This window comes from Perna viridis, chromosome 14, assembly GCF_037379345.1.
Source record: "Perna viridis isolate PV_CMFRI_1.1 ecotype Kerala chromosome 14, ASM3737934v1, whole genome shotgun sequence".
NCBI lineage: Eukaryota > Metazoa > Mollusca > Bivalvia > Mytilida > Mytilidae > Perna > Perna viridis.
This window is the reverse complement of record NC_142458.1, coordinates 5,859,134-5,878,629: the sequence shown is the minus strand read 5'-3', so window position 1 is coordinate 5,878,629 and position 19,496 is coordinate 5,859,134. Positions and strand designations below refer to the sequence as shown.

The window sequence follows — 19,496 nt, the reverse complement described above, 5'->3', positions numbered from 1 at the left end:
AATGTGTAGCCTGTTCTGGGAGATTTCACGTAATATGAAATTTGCATGATTCTGACAAAGAGTGTTACTTAAGCGGTACTTATCCCTGTGCCAATTGTCTGATATTGTGCAATGGTGACACTCCAAACGTAAGTGGTGGTCCTTAATGATGTCAAGCTAATTCAACATCTTATTTCTCAATATTAGTTGCGAAACTTGGTCAAATACCAAAGGCCTTTTGATGCATTGAAACTACGTCAGAGTAATTTCAAAACAAGCGCCATGATTAATACTAATCATTCATGCGTACTGAATTACAAAAACACCATATATCAACAATATAGAAATGTTCTAAAAAAACACCCCCCCCCCAAAAAAAAAAAAAAAATAAAATAAAATAAAATAAAAATAAAAACAATGAATAAAAAAAAAAATAAATTAAGATAATAAAATTAATCAAATTATAAAAATATATATACTTGGGCCGGTAAAAACTAGTATCTTTGGTTGAAAACTTGATAATTTAGCATTTACTTACAGGAAACGTACTTCCGCTATTGAATATTGAACATACATGTACTTAAAACATATTTTGCATTTCTTAACCATACCATTTAGAAGAGGGAATTCGAGGATTTTATGGATATATACTGTATTAACCCAATTCATTTTATGCATGATGTAAACTTCTGTTTTATAGTACACTATATGGGACCACAGAGGCTCCCAGGTTTTAGTGGAGTCCGACCTGCTCATTTGCTTTTGTTACTCTGTATGTATGGTTTTAGTTACTATATGTTCTTCGTTGTGTATGTCTGTTTTCTATGTCTGATTACTCTTTTACTATTAAATAGAGTTCATACCGACATAACAACACATGGTTTGTAAATTTAGTCACTCTAGTCTAAAGGTTCTGAACTTACTTGGTTAAAGTTTTTATTTTCAATTATACATTTGAATTGTGTACTGCTTTTGTCTTTTTGGATTTGTTCATTTGTTGTGATAGTCCGTTCAACAACAACAATACGTTTTGGATTCAATTTTCATATTTGTTTACCGATTTCGAAAAACAATTGTCTGCAGCAATGTAACGCACGTTTGTCAATTGCGGAAGGTGGTATATCAAATGTCAAGTGGTGACGTTGTGAAATACATACTAGATTAAAGTGCTCTTGAACTTTGCTTTTATTGTCGTCCTACATGTAAACTGAACATTGGTTCACTTTTAAATTTTGGACACATTGAACCGATTTAATATTGTTTACGGAAACAAATATAATAACTATAATACATGTAGTTATAATAATAATGATTGGAATAATGCATTGTTTCAGTACCTATACAAATATGCTTAAGGATGCACAGATTGTGACAAAAATACTATAGCACGTACTCAACAAAACAACCAAAAACAACAACAGCAAAAAAAAAAAAAAAAAAAAAAAAAAAAATACACTAGCAAATAAAATATATTCTTCAACTTATTAAAAAAAATACTTCTCCGTCTAAGAATCAGGCGAAAGTATTTATACCCGATAACCTCCAGGAATAACCATCGAAGTGTTGCTTTTTTAGATATTGATAGGTCCAATTTAGTTGAAATACTCTACGAAAAAATGACGGGTAAATTTTCCAAAAATGCCTAAAACTGACCTCTTCAGGACATAAAAATTTGTGAAGTTTGAACAGTGTTTGGTTTACCAAGGTTCAAAATACATTTAAAAGTGTCTGTTTTAGAAAGGGTCTTAAATTATTCATGGTTAGGTTTAGTCTGGTTTCACTGTATGACAGGTTTCTGATTTTCCTCATTTTGCCTGATTCTTACAGATTCTTACAAATACTTTTACTAAGGATAATAAAACTGATGGTGCCTCAAACTATAAATTCAATAATCTCATTTTGATTTAGAAGATCTTTGTCCGTTAAAAGTGATTGCAATGAATATTTTTAAATAGAACGGATAACTGTGTAAACATATAGATCAATAACATACTACAGCAATCGATCGATTGTACGCGAATTAAATGACGTCGACGTTCTGGGTGACTAGTTTCAATGGAGTGTGTTAAAAGCTATTATTATCTGTTCATATGCAAACATAGATCACAAATCGAAAATAGGTATACGTATTTTCAAGTGCAAACCTGTTTTTCGTTAGCAAAATGTTTCTCGCAGACAACATTGTGACAAATTATGATGCAATATTCTGCAATAATTAGCATGTAAGACTATCAAGACAACAATCATCACCTCTGTAAGTAATATAAATAGTAATGTAGTACTGTTGTCAAAACAACAAAATATTATCTATTATAATCTTTGAGTTCGCAAAGAGACAAATGTAACTTTTGTCTACACTTTTTAATGCGCTGTATAATTATGAAATGATAAGGAACTAAGGACAAAGTTTATCCATGCATAAGAATCTCATTGTATGTTTCCTCAATACAACCAATTCAATTGTCTAAATTCAAGCCGTCATTTCAGAGTTTTGCCAGAAGACAGCCTTACTTAGAATGTCTGAAAAGAGATCCGAAATCTATGATATGCCAATAAATAAAGAATATTATTGAATTTAGTTATGCACGGGCATAACAATTTCACTTGCAGTTCGTGTTAAGTGAATTTTATGTGAAAATTACGTTAATTTCATGCAAAGCTTGATTAATATAAATTTCACGAGAAGCTTGATTGATATGAATTTCTCGTGCAAAAAATTTGCCTGTGTAAATCATAGGCATTGTATCTACCAGGTAGGGTCATAGTTTTCATTAAAATCTGGTCATTTCATTTTCAATGTTGCATACGCTTGCACTGCACAAGATAGAGTACCGAAAGTACCAAAACCTGTTCTGGTGTATATCAATATATATATATATATATAGAAAGGTCTGAAAAATTCCCAACGATGTTAGAACTGTCAAATTTGCGAAGCAAATTTTTTGGTCGTTCCATCCGCGGGGCTCGAACTCGTACCACTGAGACATCTATGGCAACACCGCCTGCACTAAGTCCAGCGCCCTAGACCACTCGGCCAGCTAGGCTATATAAAAATATAGCTTTCGCTGGCCGGATCATTCCTCCTCGTAGGATTAATCCAGGACTGAAACTTAGCACACGGTGTATGGTATTACGGGGCAGTTCATCTAGGTACATATATATGTATAGAAAGGTCTGAAAAATTCCCAACGATGTTAGAACTGTCAAATTTGCGATGCAAATTTTTGGTTGTTCCCTCCGCGGGACTCGAACTCGTACCGCTGTGACATCTATGACAACACCGCCTGCACTAAGTCCAGCGCCCTAGACCACTCGGCCAGCTAGGCTATATAAAAATATAGCTTTCGCTGGCCGGGTCATTCCTCCTCGTAGGATTAATCTAGGGCTGTAACTTAGTACACGATGCATGGTAGTACGGGACAGTTCATTTTAGATGTTATTATGTAGGATAGAGGATCAAATTAATGATGCATGTCACAACAAATCAATATTATACAAACGTCTCAGAATGTGACGACTCTATTCTCTACACTGCTCCATCGGATCAAATTGATACAGGGAAGATATATAAACGTATAGAAAGGTCTGAAAAATTCCCAACGATGTTAGATGGTTTATGGCGCTGGACTTAGTGCAGGCGGTGTTGTCATAGATGTCACAGCGGTACGAGTTCGAGTCCCGCGGAGGGAACAACCAAAAATTTGCATCGCAAATTTGACAGTTCAAACATCGTTGGGAATTTTTCAGACCTTTCTATACGTTTATATATCTTCCCTGTATCAATTTGATCCGATGGAGCAGTGTAGAGAATAGAGTCGTCACATTCTGAGACGTTTGTATATATATATTAATCCTATGTTAACACTATTGAAGTAAACAAAATATTTATCAATTATGGACGAAGTCCGTGGTCAAAATAATCTAACAGGTCCAAATATAACGTATTGAACGTAAAATAAATTTGTATGGCTTAGTATAGCGTCAAAATACATATGAATAGAAACATAGCGTCGATATATTTTCAAATAGAAACAAGGCTTCATGTACGTGGAATATCTTTTGCATCACGTGACCATAATAACCAATGAACATAAGGACTATTACACCATATGTAATATAATAAAGTAATTAGTTTCAATATCCTTGTATATAGAATACATGGTTTTTTATGTGGTCTGACAATCATCTACTTTCAGAACGGTTTAGACAATACTTCAGTTCAAGATAGCAACAATGTTCTTCAATCCAGGATCCAAAAAGAGCCTACCGTCAGGCGATGTCACAAAACAAAAGAATTCTTCAGGACCTGATACAACTATTCTAAAAGCAGTTGACAACGATGAACCAGAGGATGATAAAGTGGGAATAGCAAAAACGGCGATGAACAAGATTAAGGGAATTGAGTTGACAATTGAAAACATTGTTTCGAAAGAGTTCAGAACACCTGCCTCAAGTTTAAGCTCAGTTTGTAATTCTTTAATGGCTGATATGGACGAGACGACGGGTAAAAGTGGACGTGATAACATGCAAAACTTTCTTTGCCATATTAAAAAATACAAGATTCTACAGTATTTTTGCAAAAGTTGTGAATTAATATTGAAAAAAGTAAAACCTGAATCTTACACAGGAATTGAAGCGTCTCATATCAAGTCATTAGACATCATGTTAAATTTCCTGATCGCTTTATCTGACCAATTTTCGGACGCAAGTGAAACTATTTCACAACAATATGAATTTCTCAAAGGAATCACAGACACATTACAGAATTGGCATAAGAATATTCCATTTAAAAAAATTGAAGTAAGTAACAAATATTTGTGGAAGAGTAATCAAGGGAATCAAGGTTCTAGCGGTAAAAAAAGAATGTAGTCCATGGACAAAGACCAGACATGGAAAACAGACACACACAACAAACGAACATAAAGTAACTAAAATGATACAGACGAGGTAACAAAAACAAATGAACAACTCGGATCCGACTCCGCTAAAAACTGGGAGCATGGACCAGGTGCTCCAGTAGGGTAAGCGTCCTCTGCTTTTTAAGAAACTCCCACCGAATTGCTAATAAAAAGGCAAGTCCATGGTAGACGAAAGAGGAAAGGAAAACTATGAAACATTGAATAAATCAGTTTTCATGGCGTAGATGGATACACCATGACGATCCATGAGTTTATGATGACAACCATAATACTTCTTTAGTGATAACTTTAATCTTGTAGCAACATAATCCTGTTCCAGAAGCCAACTTCTTATAATTTTAGCGTGATATAAAAAGTCTGCGTAGTTTCGGCGAGCCCTGGCATAACGTATGAGTTGTGACATGAACACTACATACGCATGTGGTGAAGGGATGTTGCCATTGATGAAAGGAAAAATAACAACTCTGAATGAAAAGTTATCACGTTTATCGTAAAGTTTAGTCAATAGTTTTCCCTTACCATCAATTTCTAAGTGTAGGTCAAGATAAGAGGCTGACATCACGAACAGTTTTGTGTTATCATTACACAATTTCTCAGATATTTTACATCTAAACAAATTTAATGATAACAATTTGATACCAAGCCTAAGTAATTTGCTGCAGAACGAATTTAAAAAGAGGTAAATTAAGGACCAGAGGACTCAGTATTATGAGTAGAAACGAGGAAAGATAACGCTGTGCTGCCTGACACATAAAAGTAAAGGGAGGTGGAGTGTAAATAAATACAAAAAACTAAACGGTTGATAAATAATGAAAACAATAAAGATAAATTCAGTACACATTTACCTTGAAAAATCACTAGTTGCCCGACAGTGGATATTAACATGATTAAATTAGGTATACTTAAGGAAAAGGACACAACTCTTACAAATCACTTTTGTACGTTTGTATTTTTTACGTCAACCAACATGTATGCATCAAATCAACTTGGAATGATTTTATTCTGTGTCAAATGAAAGCCTGATAGGCTTTGGTAAAATTATGATACCTCCTTCACAAGTTTGATTTGGAATAATCTCATGCACAAAGTCTTTAAAATATTTTCCCTTCTCATCAACAAATTTCAATCATTAAGTGTCAGTATCTGTAAGAATCAAGCGGTGGGTGAAACATGGTATGGAAAAACCCACCATTTTGATAGTGTAATTTGATTATTTTCGCCATCAGAATCAAGGAAAACAGACAATATTTTACATATCATGCTGGCCGGCCCTTTGAGTTACAATTTCATTGAAATGAACTGAAAATGAATATTTCAAGGGCAGATTTCTCTGTCGAAAACCTAATTTTTCTAACATTCTAGTGAAAAATTTCTGAGCAAAGCCAGTGATGCTGTGATTAAATAATTGTCATTCCAAATAGAGAAAGTATCCTTGAGTGATATTTTATTGTCAGATCGGTAAGGTTTTGACATGACATGTTTCTGATTTTCCTCATTTTGCCTGATTCTTACAAATACTTTAACTTAAGGATAATAAAACTTATGGTGTCTTAAAGATGTTTTATTCTAACGGTATGTCTTGTTTGCTATTACAGATGGATATTTATTGGCTTGAGAGCTTGATTACTTTACTACACAATGTTTCTATGTATGATGACAATTTAAGTCGTATGAGATCAGTTAACACCATCGCAGCTGTTCAGCCATACCTAGACTTTAGCAATGACACAATTCGACTTCTAAGTCTAGCAACAATCGCAGACCTTGTGAATGAATCTGAAAGCAAAATGATACAGAGCGGAGGAGATGTCATGGAGTTCCTGATGATGACAGTTTCAAACGCTTTAGAAATGGACAGTCGATCTCATGATGGATGGTCTTTGGTGGAACTCACAAGAAGTAAATCTCTATTGATCGAACTAAACTTTTGATAGAAAACAAATTCGTAAAACTGTCTTATCAAAATGTTCCGTTGGTAAAGGCGGAGTATCGTGATCCTAAATCAAAGAGTATGCAAGAAAACCAAGATTCTAGCGGAAATCAAAATAATGTAATCTAGGGACAAAAACTGGACGAAGTAAACAGACACACAGAACAGAGAACAAATTGAATGACCAAAAATAAAACGTAGGAAACAACAAAAGGAAATGGGAAATTTCGATTCCACTAAAAGCATTGACCAGGTGTACCGGTAGGGTAAGCGCCCTCTGCTTGTCTAGAAACACCCTCCGAGTTGCGCGAAGTGTTAAAATTGCATATTTCTTGTCGTATTGAAAAATAATTTCAAAATAAATTAAATGCATTTGAAATTTAATACATGAATATGTACTGAATTTCAAAACTCACGATTTTCGACTCATCGCACTGTATATTTATCTTACAGTTATTCATCAAGTGGCAAGAAATGACAGTAATAAAAGAACAGTAGTTAAACATAGAGCTATTCCACTACTTATTCAAATCTGTGAAAGCAGTAACACAGAAGAACAAGCAGGTAAGAATTCAAGTATACAAGTATACTGTTAATCTATCTATTTTTGCGGATTAATGCAATTAAACATAGTACGTATTCGAGGGTATCATTTTTCGGTTTTTAGAAAGGAAAACAACGTTACATAATGTAAGCATTCCATTTGTCAGGTACTATTTTTTTCATTTATTTTACCATTGCAAGGATATTAGTACGCCGCAACATTAATACTTTTACAGAGAACCATCTATATTTGAAATGCTTAAATTAATCGAATACAAAAATCGATATTCTTGTTTTATCTGGTCTCAGAGACCGATAATGGTAAACAGTGTAACAACATTACCCCCTCTGAGACTTTATTGTGCCCCCAAAAATACGCTTTAATATGCTTGTATGTTTCAAAACATATTATCTTAACTACAATATTTACATATTTATTTAACTAAATGAAAGAAATGTCGATTTACACATGAAACGTGAACTTATCCTTGTCAGTTTACCACAATTACCCCCCCTTTTGTACTTGTTATTACGCATCGGTAGATAAATGAAGTGCTGGTTGTGGCTATATTTTACAATGTTTCAAAAACTATGAAATGTTTTGTTCAGAGGCTGTAAAAGCAATTTGGAGGCTATCATTTGATCAAGACAATAAAAAAGAGATGCTACAGAAGACAGAATGGAAAGTTGTCGATGTTTTGTCCAAACTATCACAATCAGAAGATCAAAGAGTCAGAAGAATAAGCAATAAAGCTTTATGGACAATCAACGACCAAAAAGAAACATGTAATACTATATATTTTCATAATGCAATACCATTTCAGACGTCGGTTTCACAAAAAAGTCGTAAGTGTGAAATTGATCGTAAATCATGACGTCACAATACTATTTTAGTTTATGACGTCATTACTTACGATCAACTTTACACTTACGACTTTTTGTGAAATCGAGACCAGATCGTGTTAAGATTTTCCTCTGTACATATTGAAGTGATCACTTGTTTGAAAAAAAGTTGAAACACCGCTTCTGTATTAATGTGAATGAAAAATCAACCTTGTTTCCTAACATTGCATACAAAAAATCAAACTAGGATAAAGGAAATGCCAATTAAAAAAGCGGGTGTCAAAAGCACTACCATATGTGGTATTAAGTACAGTCCATTAATTTGCGATTGGTTAATTCTAGTTGCTTATTTTTGACTAAGAATTCAATTGTATGTAAAATACAAAATTGGAACATAAACTTTAAAAACGATCAATAAATGATGTAATGATACGATATAAACAAATGTCCATAAATGAATCACATGCATTTTATTTATTATACATATTTATACTTTAATTTTATCAATATTCCGTCTATTTAAGCCTTTAAAGACAAAACGTCTATTGATGAAAAAAGTACAAAACCACTAGAGTCGGAACAACATATTATGATAAGTTACAACTGGGGACATCAAAGTATAGCAAAGCAGATCCGTGATCGCCTGACAAAGGCTGGTCATAAAATTTGGATGGACGTTGATAACATGCATGGTTCAACCATACAGGCAATGGCGAGTGCTGTCGAGCAGGCTTTTATTATTTTGATTTGCTTTTCTTATCAATACAAAAATAGTGATAATTGTCGGGCTGGTAAGCTCTAATGTCATTTATATTTTAATATATAATTTTTTTTCTTTATAATTTTGTTTCTGAGTAAAAGAAGTAACAAGTCTGTTTTCAGAAAAAAAAACATAAAACAAAACATTAAGAAAACATAAGAGAAAAACAAAGACAAAACAATAAACAAATAAAGAACAAAAAAAAAAAACAAAGACAAAACAATAAACAAATAAAGAACAAAAAAAAAAACCAAAAGACAACAAAAACGAATACTTAATAAACATACAAAACTGACATACACAAAAAAAAAAAAAAAAAAAAAAAAAACAACAAAAAAAAAAAAAAAAACAAAAAAAAAACAAAACAAAACAAAACAAAAAAAAGATAAATACGAAAACAGAGATAAAAATAAAATTTTTCGAGAACCTGTTGATGTAGCAAAACAAGCTTTGATTACACATCTGTTTGTTTTCTTAGAAGCTGAATACGCATTTCAATTGAAGAAGAAAATAGTTCCCGTGAAGATGGAAATAGGTTACAAAGCCGATGGATGGTTAGGGTTTATCATTGGCGCAAAATTATTCTTCGACTTTAGTGGAAAATACCAATTCGAAAGTAAAATAGCCGAGCTAATTCGAGAAGTATCGAATAAAGAGAAAAAGTCTTCAGATAAAATGGTAAAACATATTGAGTTTTAGCAGCTTTCTCGTGAAGTTGTATATTAATAAAGAGTTCATTTTTCACCATGAATGTGCAAAAATGACCAAAATACTTGACTGTACTGTAAATTTGGTAATTATTGCGATGTGTTATCTTTTGTTATTATCTCGAAATTAGCGACTGACTTTAAATTGCAGTGGTACACAACTTGCTTGAAGAAACTGAAAGCGGATTTTCTCAGATGCACACACTTTAAAGTCGCCTTTTGTATTAATATAGTAAAATCACATTAACGCAAACTTATTTAACTGAATTAAATTAAAATGCCAACCTCTCGCCAGCATTATTTGAACTTCAAAAGGTAGATTGTATACAAAAGCAATCAAAACAAAACTATATCAAAGAAAACACTTTATTGCAGTCCCATCTTTGATGCAAGGAATGAAGCTTCAGTGCTTTGGTAGTTTTAAATTTTGTGCTACGGTAAATTGCAGGTTATATTATATTATATTATATTATATTATATTATATTATATTATATTATATTATGAATAGTTCATGGTCAAACTCATGGTTTGTCGAATACCCTCGAATCGTCAGTACACAATCCTTCTATCATTTCACATATAAATGAAACATTTTTTTTATATAATTATCACTGTTCTCGTATTTCAGCCTGTAGTCGAGTCTTCTACAGTGGCCGCAACAAGTCCACCAGTCAAGCACCATTTGGACAGAATTGGAAAAATTCGGAAGTGGAAGGAATCCGATGTGGAAAAATGGTTGACCAAACACGACCTCTCTAAGTTTGTAGATTTTTTACAAGAAAAGTGTTGACGATATCATAAATATCTTTTACTTTTGCCATCTAACTCCAAACGCTTTTTCGAAGGTTGGCATAAAATACATGTATAAATACACATTTTAACTGAAGATACTACTGAACGGAATGAAGACCACAAATCTTTCCAACCGACCCTCCCCCCGCTTTACTTCATAGTGTTGTTTTCATTCAAAACAAAAATGTATAGTAACGTTTTTGGAAACCATAAAAATCAAGCAAAATGTGATTTAGGTTGGAAAACCTACATATTCTAATTTTTGATAAAACATATAGAATATACTGTAGGATTCAAAATTAAGGAAGATAACTTTTCAAATAACACTACAATACAAAAGAAACTATTGGATTTTTCATGTAGTATATCTTCTAGAAGCAGACAGACTGGAATGAAGAATTATTCATTTCATCATTTAAACCCACAAAGCAACTTAATAAAAAAAATAAAAATATGCATCGTTTTTAAGGTGTACATCATATTACAGAATTTGCACGATTCTTACAAAGACAATAAAAAAGTGTAATAGAGCGTTTTACTGAATAATACAACCCAACACAGTGTTAAGTTTACATTAGACTTCAATACGTTTATGAAGATGCAATTTCCTTTTGCAGGGAAAAGTTTGGAATATTACGCGGAAAAGATGTTGCCTTCCTTTGCCTCCTTCTTCAAGAGGTATGTATTATACACATATTACCTGCAGTAGTGGGTGATACGCCGCAGAAACACATGTGGATAAATCACCCGAGACGTGGTCGAGGGAGATATATCATCTGAGTGTGTTACCCGGTGTATCAACCTCTGCTGCAGGCAATATGTGTTTTATTTTACTTAATATTCTACCAATACATTACACTTTTATGTACATGTGCATAACCTTAAAGAAACTTGTGTGAAATTAAACACTGGTATAATTGCTACAGTTCCTCAGATATTGTGTAGTCAAACTGGAAAGAAATATACACATATTGTAACATTTAAATAAATCAACAACAGCAAAAGACAAAAGAAAAGGAAAGGCATTTGCTGTCAGTAGGGATATATATTACGATGATGTATCGTGGTGACATATCGAAACTATCAATATTTTAAGGGGGTGGAGTTAGAAAGGAAAAGATCAAAATGACAAATAATGTTTATGTTTAACAGAAATTTGTGTGTTTATATATAAAGTATAATATTAAGTATTGAACTTGATCGTGTATAGACATATTATATGAGGTACAATTTTAAATGGTAAATGGATTATTCAAATAAAAATAAACTGACGAGGATAACTGAGTTTACACCTAAGAGATAGTTTTAAATATCAGAGGTATTTTAAAAAAACGAAATCTCAGTCACAAATGCAATAGATCTCAAACAATTAAAATGTTTTTGATGTCATTACTTAATGATTTTTTTACTGTGGATGCAAAGTTATTGGCATGTTTAGTGTTTTGTTGTATATATGGTTAAATGAATACAATGCAAGTAGTAGTACTTGTTTAACTGTGAACTGGCTTTTGTTTACACCCATTAGAATTAATTTTAAGGAGGTAGATTTAGATTTAGGTACATAACTCTTACTGATCATTGGTACATTTGTGTAAATCATTAAACGTACATCGCATTATGTATCTAAGTAACTCAGAATTATTTCATTTTGTTGCAATAAATGCTTGACCTGCATTGTTGAAGTTGAGTACCAATCAATCACATAATTTGAAGAGTAATGTCCCTTACTTTAGGTCTACCGCCTTAAATAGCAGCAGTAATTTTTCAACCGATATGTACCTACTATTAACATATTATTGTTATATTTGTAGTCACCAGACAACTTCTACAGAATACTTAGGAAACAACTGCATATAAAAGATATAGCAAGCCTTGCCAATATACGATTTGCACTTCATGACATAGTAAACAAACATTCGTCGTAAATAACACCAAATAATTGATATTTTTGGATAACATTTGAAAATGTAAGGGTATTTTTAAATGGACATAATATTACAGAAAGTCACTAGAAGTATTAGTGTCATTCGAAGGAAAACCAACTATAGTATAATGTGTGTGACCAACAACTAAACTGTGGTTTCCCTTGCGTCGTCTCGCTATAAAAATCATCATTCATAAACTGTTATATAATGTGATATAAAACGGATACTTCCCATGATTAATCATGTTATACTATGATTAATCATGTAATAAAGCTGATAAAACCATCAATGATTTGATAGGTGACTTTTATGTTTGTATTTGCCATACGCATGTGCTGAAGGGATGTTGTCTCAGATGAAAAGAAAGTTCTGAATGAAAAGTCATCAAGTTTGGTCGATATTTTCCTTTGCGGTCGATTTCTAAGTGTAGGTCAAGATTTGAGGCTGACCTCACAGTGTCTGTAGTATTTTGTATCTCAAGTTCTTTGGGGTTGATGCGATGTATCAAATCTCCGAAAGCAGGATTGCTTAAAGATAATACGCCATCTATATAGCGGAAATGAGATTAAAGGATCTGACTAAACGATATTCTTTCTTTCGGATCATATCAGGTATAAAATCAGCCTCATAAGAGTGACGAAATAGGTCAGCAAGTATAGGAGCACAATTTGTTCCCATAGGAAGGCCGACCGTTTGTTGAAAAATGCGTCCACAACTCTGGACAAATATGTCGAATAAATATTTCAGCATTTTGTAAACATCTTCTGTATATTTGGAAGATGATTTGGACTTACTTGTTTGTAAAGTACGAGGGATCTCTACCAAAAACTATTTATTTGTATCTAGGTGTACCTTTTTTTTTGAAAAACAACGATTGTAACTGATAATTGGGAATAGAGGAATACGGTGTTGAAAAATCTTACGTTTTGATGCTATTATATTCTGATTATATTCTTGAACTGATTGTTTCCAAAAGATCTTTCGAATTTTGTAGGATCCACATTGAATTAATACCACTACGGGAGTAAAAAGTGTTGTGATAGGACTGCAGACCCTCTATGACAGTTGTGAGTATAGAAGTTAAAAGTTTAGAAAGAAGTTTTGTGGTACATTTTGCAGATCTAGCTATGAATCGTTGTTTGTAGAGAGTCTTGTGGTGTTAAGGAATCCAGTACATAGATGGTAAATCACAATCATCGTCCTTGGTAGAGAGACCAAAAGAGGATAGCACCGATTTATGGTTTTCCACAATCTCTTCTTTAGTTAGTGTGGTAGCAGTATAGGTCTTATCACTGCTATTATTTTCTACGTCTACCTCTGATAATAAACATTGGATTTATAACGTTTTGCAGACAAAAACAATGTTGTTTTGGACTTTGTCTGCTGGTACGACAACATATTTGTCATGTATAGCAGACAACGTTTTTTGAAATTGATGTAGCATTGGCACTCATTGATGTACTTAAAACTTTCATTCGTTTCAAAATTAAAGACCGGACGGCTTTTAACCACTATGACAGAGAATCAATGTCTTCATGTTCTCGTTTTATTCATTTTCTTGCGTAGTCCTCCATGGCATCCATAAGAATTTTAAAGTTATAATTCCAATTTATGGAGCGTGGTTCACTATACTTAGGACTTCTAGACAGGATATTAAGCAGAGATTCGTTTTCGATGATCGTTAAATCTCCCCTTACGACATGACCGGAAGGACGATATTTAAATGGAAAGTTTTTGCAGGAACAGTCAGGTGGTTCAGCCTAGAATTCCTCAATCTAGGTCTATATTTGAGTTCGAACTGCATTTTATGTCTAATTGCAATTAAATGTGAAACCAGTTTATTTTATACCAACACACTGTTACAAAGAACACCGTTGCATGTACATGTAGAACATTCGGAATTCAAACTATTTTCCGTGCAATGCATGGATGATGGTGTTCTGTTTTAATGAAGTGTAATTATTCCCATAATAATCCCATCTCCTTATAACCTACAATTTTAATTACAATATGGATGGTTGGGTGGGGAGTGGGGGAATTGACAAAGATTTGTTTTCTTCATATTTTTATCTATAAAGTGGTATATTATTTTAACAGCAACTCCGTCAAATATATAATGCACGAATCTAAAACCGACATTAAACAAACACCTACTCTGACATTAACTTGGTGACTAAAATGTACTTTATCAAAATCGAAAGTTTTTTTTATACATTTTTCTGTCTTCGTTTTAATGAAAGACTTCGAGGAATATAGAGCAATAACATGTACAATCGGAATTTTACGTGTGTTTACATAATTAATTTTGACAGTAATTTACAAACACACAAGCCACACCCAAAGCAACGCCTTATAAGTCGCGTATGTCAATCGAAAATTAATCACAGTTGTTCTCTCAACGCTATTAAGGATGTCATATTTGAATCTCGCGGAAGCGACCTAAGATCTTTCATAAATACTAATGTAAGAACCTATTAGTCATGAATAACTTATTGGATCGCTCATGGCTCACGTCCACCCCTTACCAGTTTTATGTTGATATATCTGGCTGTAAGTAGATACCCAACGGATGTTGGTGGCGGAACACAGCCTTTGAAACAACTAGTAGAATTCGTATACATCACATGTATCGTTCACATGCATAATAATTAGAGCGCTGGGATTTGTATGTAGTGCATTCTTGTATATATACCGAAGAGTATGATTCCCGTAATATTGCCGTTATCCAAGACATCACGTTTCTTCCACTTTATCGGTCTAAGAGTAGGTCGGCCGATGAGCGTGATTAAGATATCATTTCCTTGCGCGTACATTTATCTGAGAGCTAGTTGAGAAAAACATGTATCTAAGGGCATGCTTTATTTTTATGATTGTGGTCAAAATTTGAATGATTTTTCGGCTAGAGATCTTTTTGTTGAATTTCGTATACTTGAAAACGTATAAACTTGGAAAAGCCAACCATTAGTTTGTAGTTCAATTGTGCAGTATGCTGAATGTGTTGTATGAATTCATCTAGGTTTTCCATGTAAACCATCTTCAAACCTGAATATTTCGCAAATTGTTGCACTTTATGCTACGATGCATTGCGAATTTTCTAGTGTGTTTATTAAATGTCCTTCGTAATCAGAATTGTGAATTTAAAAATATATCAAAGAGTTCAATACTAACCATTTACCACATAGGCTCGTGTTTAGTTTGGATTCGATTCCTGTACTTTGCTTTTATCCAACATTTTGGCACTTTGACGATTATTTGAGGTGTAAAATTCAAACGATCGATATAAATTGATTCAGTACAAGAGTACTTTGATTATAATATTGTGCCAAAATCCTGAAAGGATCGCCTTAAATTTAGAAATAAAATATAGGTGTAATATGATAAGAATACTGTATAGAAACACAGTATAATAAATACTGCATCAGCGTCACATAGTTCAGAGTAGGTCTGTTCGACTGATAAAGTCGTGCTCGTTATTTCTGCCAAGGGAAGTTAAACAATATCAGTAAATGGTCAGGTGTTTATAGATTGTTTTTACATCCCAACTTGCAAAGTATAGAGATGGGTGGTCTGTCCTTCTATCCTTCCGTTCCGTACTTCCTTCCATTACGTTGGGGGCGTACGTCTAATCTCTTATATTTTCATTGTTTTTTAAACGCCCGACATATTTTTTTTTGTTTCTCTTGAGTTCATATTATTTGTTAACTTTAAAAAATATGTTTATGCTGGATGGTAACCTACTCATTTGTTTTATACTATATATTATTTTGAAATACACAAACACACAACATAAAAACAAACAAAAGAAGAGAAAAGAAGAAACTATTATTTTTGTTTAATGAATTTATTGAAGGGAACCAAGGTTATAGCGGTAATCAAAAGAATGTAATCCAGGGACAAAGACCAGACATGGAAAACAGACATACACAACAAAGAACATAAAGTAACTAAAATCATACATGCAAAGTAACAAAAAGTAAATGAGCAACTCGGACTCCACTAAAACTGGGAGCATGGACCAGGTGCACCGGTAGGGTAAGCGTCCTCTGATTTTCTAGAAACACCTGCCGAGTTGCTCATGAAAAGTCAAGTCCGGGGTAGACAAACGAGGAAAGGAAAACTATGACCCGTTGAATAAATCAGTTTTCATGGTGCTGATGGATACATCATAACGATCCACGAGTTCATGATGACGACCATAAAACTTCTGTAGTGATGACTTCAATCTTGTAGCAACATAACCCTGTTCCAGAAGCCTATTCGTTAGAGTTCTAACGCGATACAAAAAGTCTGCGTAGTTTCGACAAGCTCTGGCATAACGTATGTGTTGTGATATGAACACTCCATACGCAGGAGCCGAAGGGATGTTGCCACAGATGAAAGGAAAGTTGACAATTCTGAATGAAAAGTCATCACGTTTGAGGTAAAGTTTGATCAATAGTTTTCCTTTACCATCGATTTGTAAGTGTAGGTCAAGATATGAGGCTGACTTCACAGTGACTTTTATCTCAAGTTCTTTTGGGTAGATGCGATGTATCAAATCCCCGAAATTAGGATTGTTTAAAGATAACACGTCATCTATATAAACATTTTGCTAACTCACTACCCTGAAGTCCATGACAGCACCCGATAACATAGTTAAATTTCCAATAATCACAAAATAATCATTCATTTAGTTCTATTCAATGGAAGTATTTACATCTTGAGATATGATATTTTTTGGTATCGAATATACTGAAATGGCCAGTTTAATCAGATCTTCACTTTCGCTGGCCGGATCATTCCTCCTCATAGGATAAATCTAGGGTTGTAACTTACTACCCGATGTATGGTAATATGGGACCGCTCATCTAAGTGTTGTTACGTAGGATAGACGATCAAATTAACGATGCATGTCAAAACAAATCAATATAATACATACGTCTAAGAATGTGACGACTCTATTCACTACACTGCTCCATGGGATCAAATTGATAATTGATACAGAGAAGATAATGTAAACATAGAAGGGTCTGAAAAATTCCAAACAATGTAAGAAATGTCAAACTTGCAATGCAAATTTTCTAAGCAAGTTTTTTTGTAGGCGGTGTTGCCATAGATATCACAGCGGTACGAGTTCGAGTCCAGAACCATACATAAACGGCCAAAAACGGTTTGTTTGTTGGAATGACATAGTGCGGAAGTAAATTTTTTTTTTTATATTATGTTATTCATTTATTTTTTTTACTTGTTATATAATTTTCGGAGGATCAAACAGAGATAATTTGAAATAATGCATTCTTAGTTAAAACAACTGCAAATATGAAGGATTGATTAAAGGATATGTTATAGGCATTTTTTAGAAGAAATATGCGCTTATCCAGGCTGGTCAGGACGTCTTTCATCTTGTTTACATTGTACATAACAGATGGTAAACAAAATGAGCTATGACGAAATTAGTAACGCAAGTTATCATCATTATTCATGAAAGCTATGGACCTCTTGTTTCAAGTAATGCAAAATCTATTCAGTTGTGGATAGTCGCGTTTTCTACAGCGTGCCTCTTACTACCTGCTGACAGTGCCTACCTTCTTAAGCTTAGCCTAACAGTAATTGTTTATTGCCTGTAGCCATTTTCTATGTAATCACCAGTTGAGGGTTGTAGAATTATTGTGGGGCGGGGGTGGGTGATACTGCCCTTGATACAGATCTTATCCATTGATTTTCAGTATATATATATTTTTTCGTCTCCATGTCACTACATGAAAGCATATCAGTACATACCGGATTGTTGAATGTGTTACATGACCTATTGTGTTGGTCTGCTCTAGTTGATGGTGGAACGATATATGATTTTTATCCGATACATATTTAGATATTTGATATTAATTATAAGTCACCATGTCACGTCACCATGACAGGGGTCAAAAGTAGCATGTTTCCAAAAAGTAAATTTTAATATAACACACAGTTTAGAATTGACAATTTAAGAGATATAAAGACGTATTATTGGGTCCATGCATTCATATGTTTGTTTGTTTTCTTATGTTCGTTTTGTTATAGTTGGAAAAGTACTTTGTTAGTTCGTTAGTGCTTAATATTGGTACAATGCTTTACACCAATATTTATTGTTCGTTTTGTTTATGTTATTCATTTTTTGTTTGTCTTGTTGCGTCAAGTACCAGTGGGCGATACTGCATCTGATGCAGATTTTAACATATGTTATTTAGTATGTCTCCATTTCACACACCAGGGCACAAACATAAAAGGTTGTTAATTGTATCACCTAACCCTTGTTATTATGTTCCAGTTGCGTGTAGCCTTCGAAGTGACATAGGATTTTTGTATCATTCAGATTTTGACGTGACATTCACTATAGGTTACTAGGTCCCGCAAACAGCGCAGGTCACAACAGTAGCAATTTTTTCAAGAAGTTAATTTTCAAGTTAAGAAAGAACAATTTAAGGGATACGAAGACAAAAATTGTAGATAATAAATTAAGATTAGGACATAAATACAACTGGCCAATTACATATGTACGATGTTCAAGAAAGATAAAGAATGTTAAACAAAGGTGAATGGAACCCACGTGGCTAATTATTGAGTTGCGTGAGTTGCGATTGAATTGGCTAAATTTTAATTTAGATAAAATAATTTTATTGAATAATCATCTATCAACACGCGTATTGGTAAAACGCTAAGGTAATTTTAATGATAATAAATACATTTATATATTGCAAGTAAAAAATAATTCTCCAATTGTTTAGATGTATGATACAACACATGTTTTAACACCAATTAACATTTGAATATTGTATAAGCAGTGTAAATGAAGACAAACATCGCCAGAAAACATTTGAATTCTAATACTGTTGCCCAACATATCGTGCATTTCAAATTTATGCAATTGTGCATGAAACTCCATAGATTTTTCTGGCTTAGTTATAATAATGGTAATAAGAATTGAAAAATGATTTTTAAACACAGAAGCAAAGTGTATTAACATTGAATAGTAACTTGTAAATCTTGCTTTGTGCATTCACTAATTTCTGTAACTTTATCTAATATTTTTCCCTTATTTGAAATATAACAATATTACATACATACGCTTTTGAAAGGAA

The 19,496-nt window shown here is 33.3% G+C and overlaps 1 protein-coding gene across 1 annotated transcript; it reads left to right on the top strand.

Moving 5' to 3' along the window:
• Nucleotides 1-2,013: 2,013 nt before the first annotated feature.
• On the top strand, nucleotides 2,014-12,688 carry LOC148597908 (uncharacterized). Its single transcript, XM_088562497.1, has 10 exons — nucleotides 2,014-2,233; nucleotides 4,176-4,779; nucleotides 6,494-6,797; nucleotides 7,282-7,392; nucleotides 7,981-8,157; nucleotides 8,739-9,005; nucleotides 9,453-9,652; nucleotides 10,311-10,441; nucleotides 11,092-11,152; nucleotides 12,286-12,688. Exons 2-10 carry the CDS (start codon nucleotides 4,213-4,215, stop codon nucleotides 12,397-12,399), a joined length of 1,932 nt encoding a protein of 643 aa, XP_088418623.1. The 5' UTR covers nucleotides 2,014-2,233; nucleotides 4,176-4,212; the 3' UTR covers nucleotides 12,400-12,688.
• The last annotated feature ends 6,808 nt before the right edge of the window (nucleotides 12,689-19,496 follow it).

Bases quoted from the DNA above. Each gene is read 5' to 3' on its own strand.
- LOC148597908 (XM_088562497.1), top strand. From the start codon at position 4,213: ATGTTCTTCAATCCAGGATCCAAAAAGAGCCTACCGTCAGGCGATGTC. The intron at 8,158-8,738 runs GTAATACTATAT...CGTCTATTTAAG, and splicing joins CAACGACCAAAAAGAAACAT to CCTTTAAAGACAAAACGTCT. The intron at 10,442-11,091 runs GTTTGTAGATTT...TTCCTTTTGCAG, and splicing joins ACCAAACACGACCTCTCTAA to GGAAAAGTTTGGAATATTAC.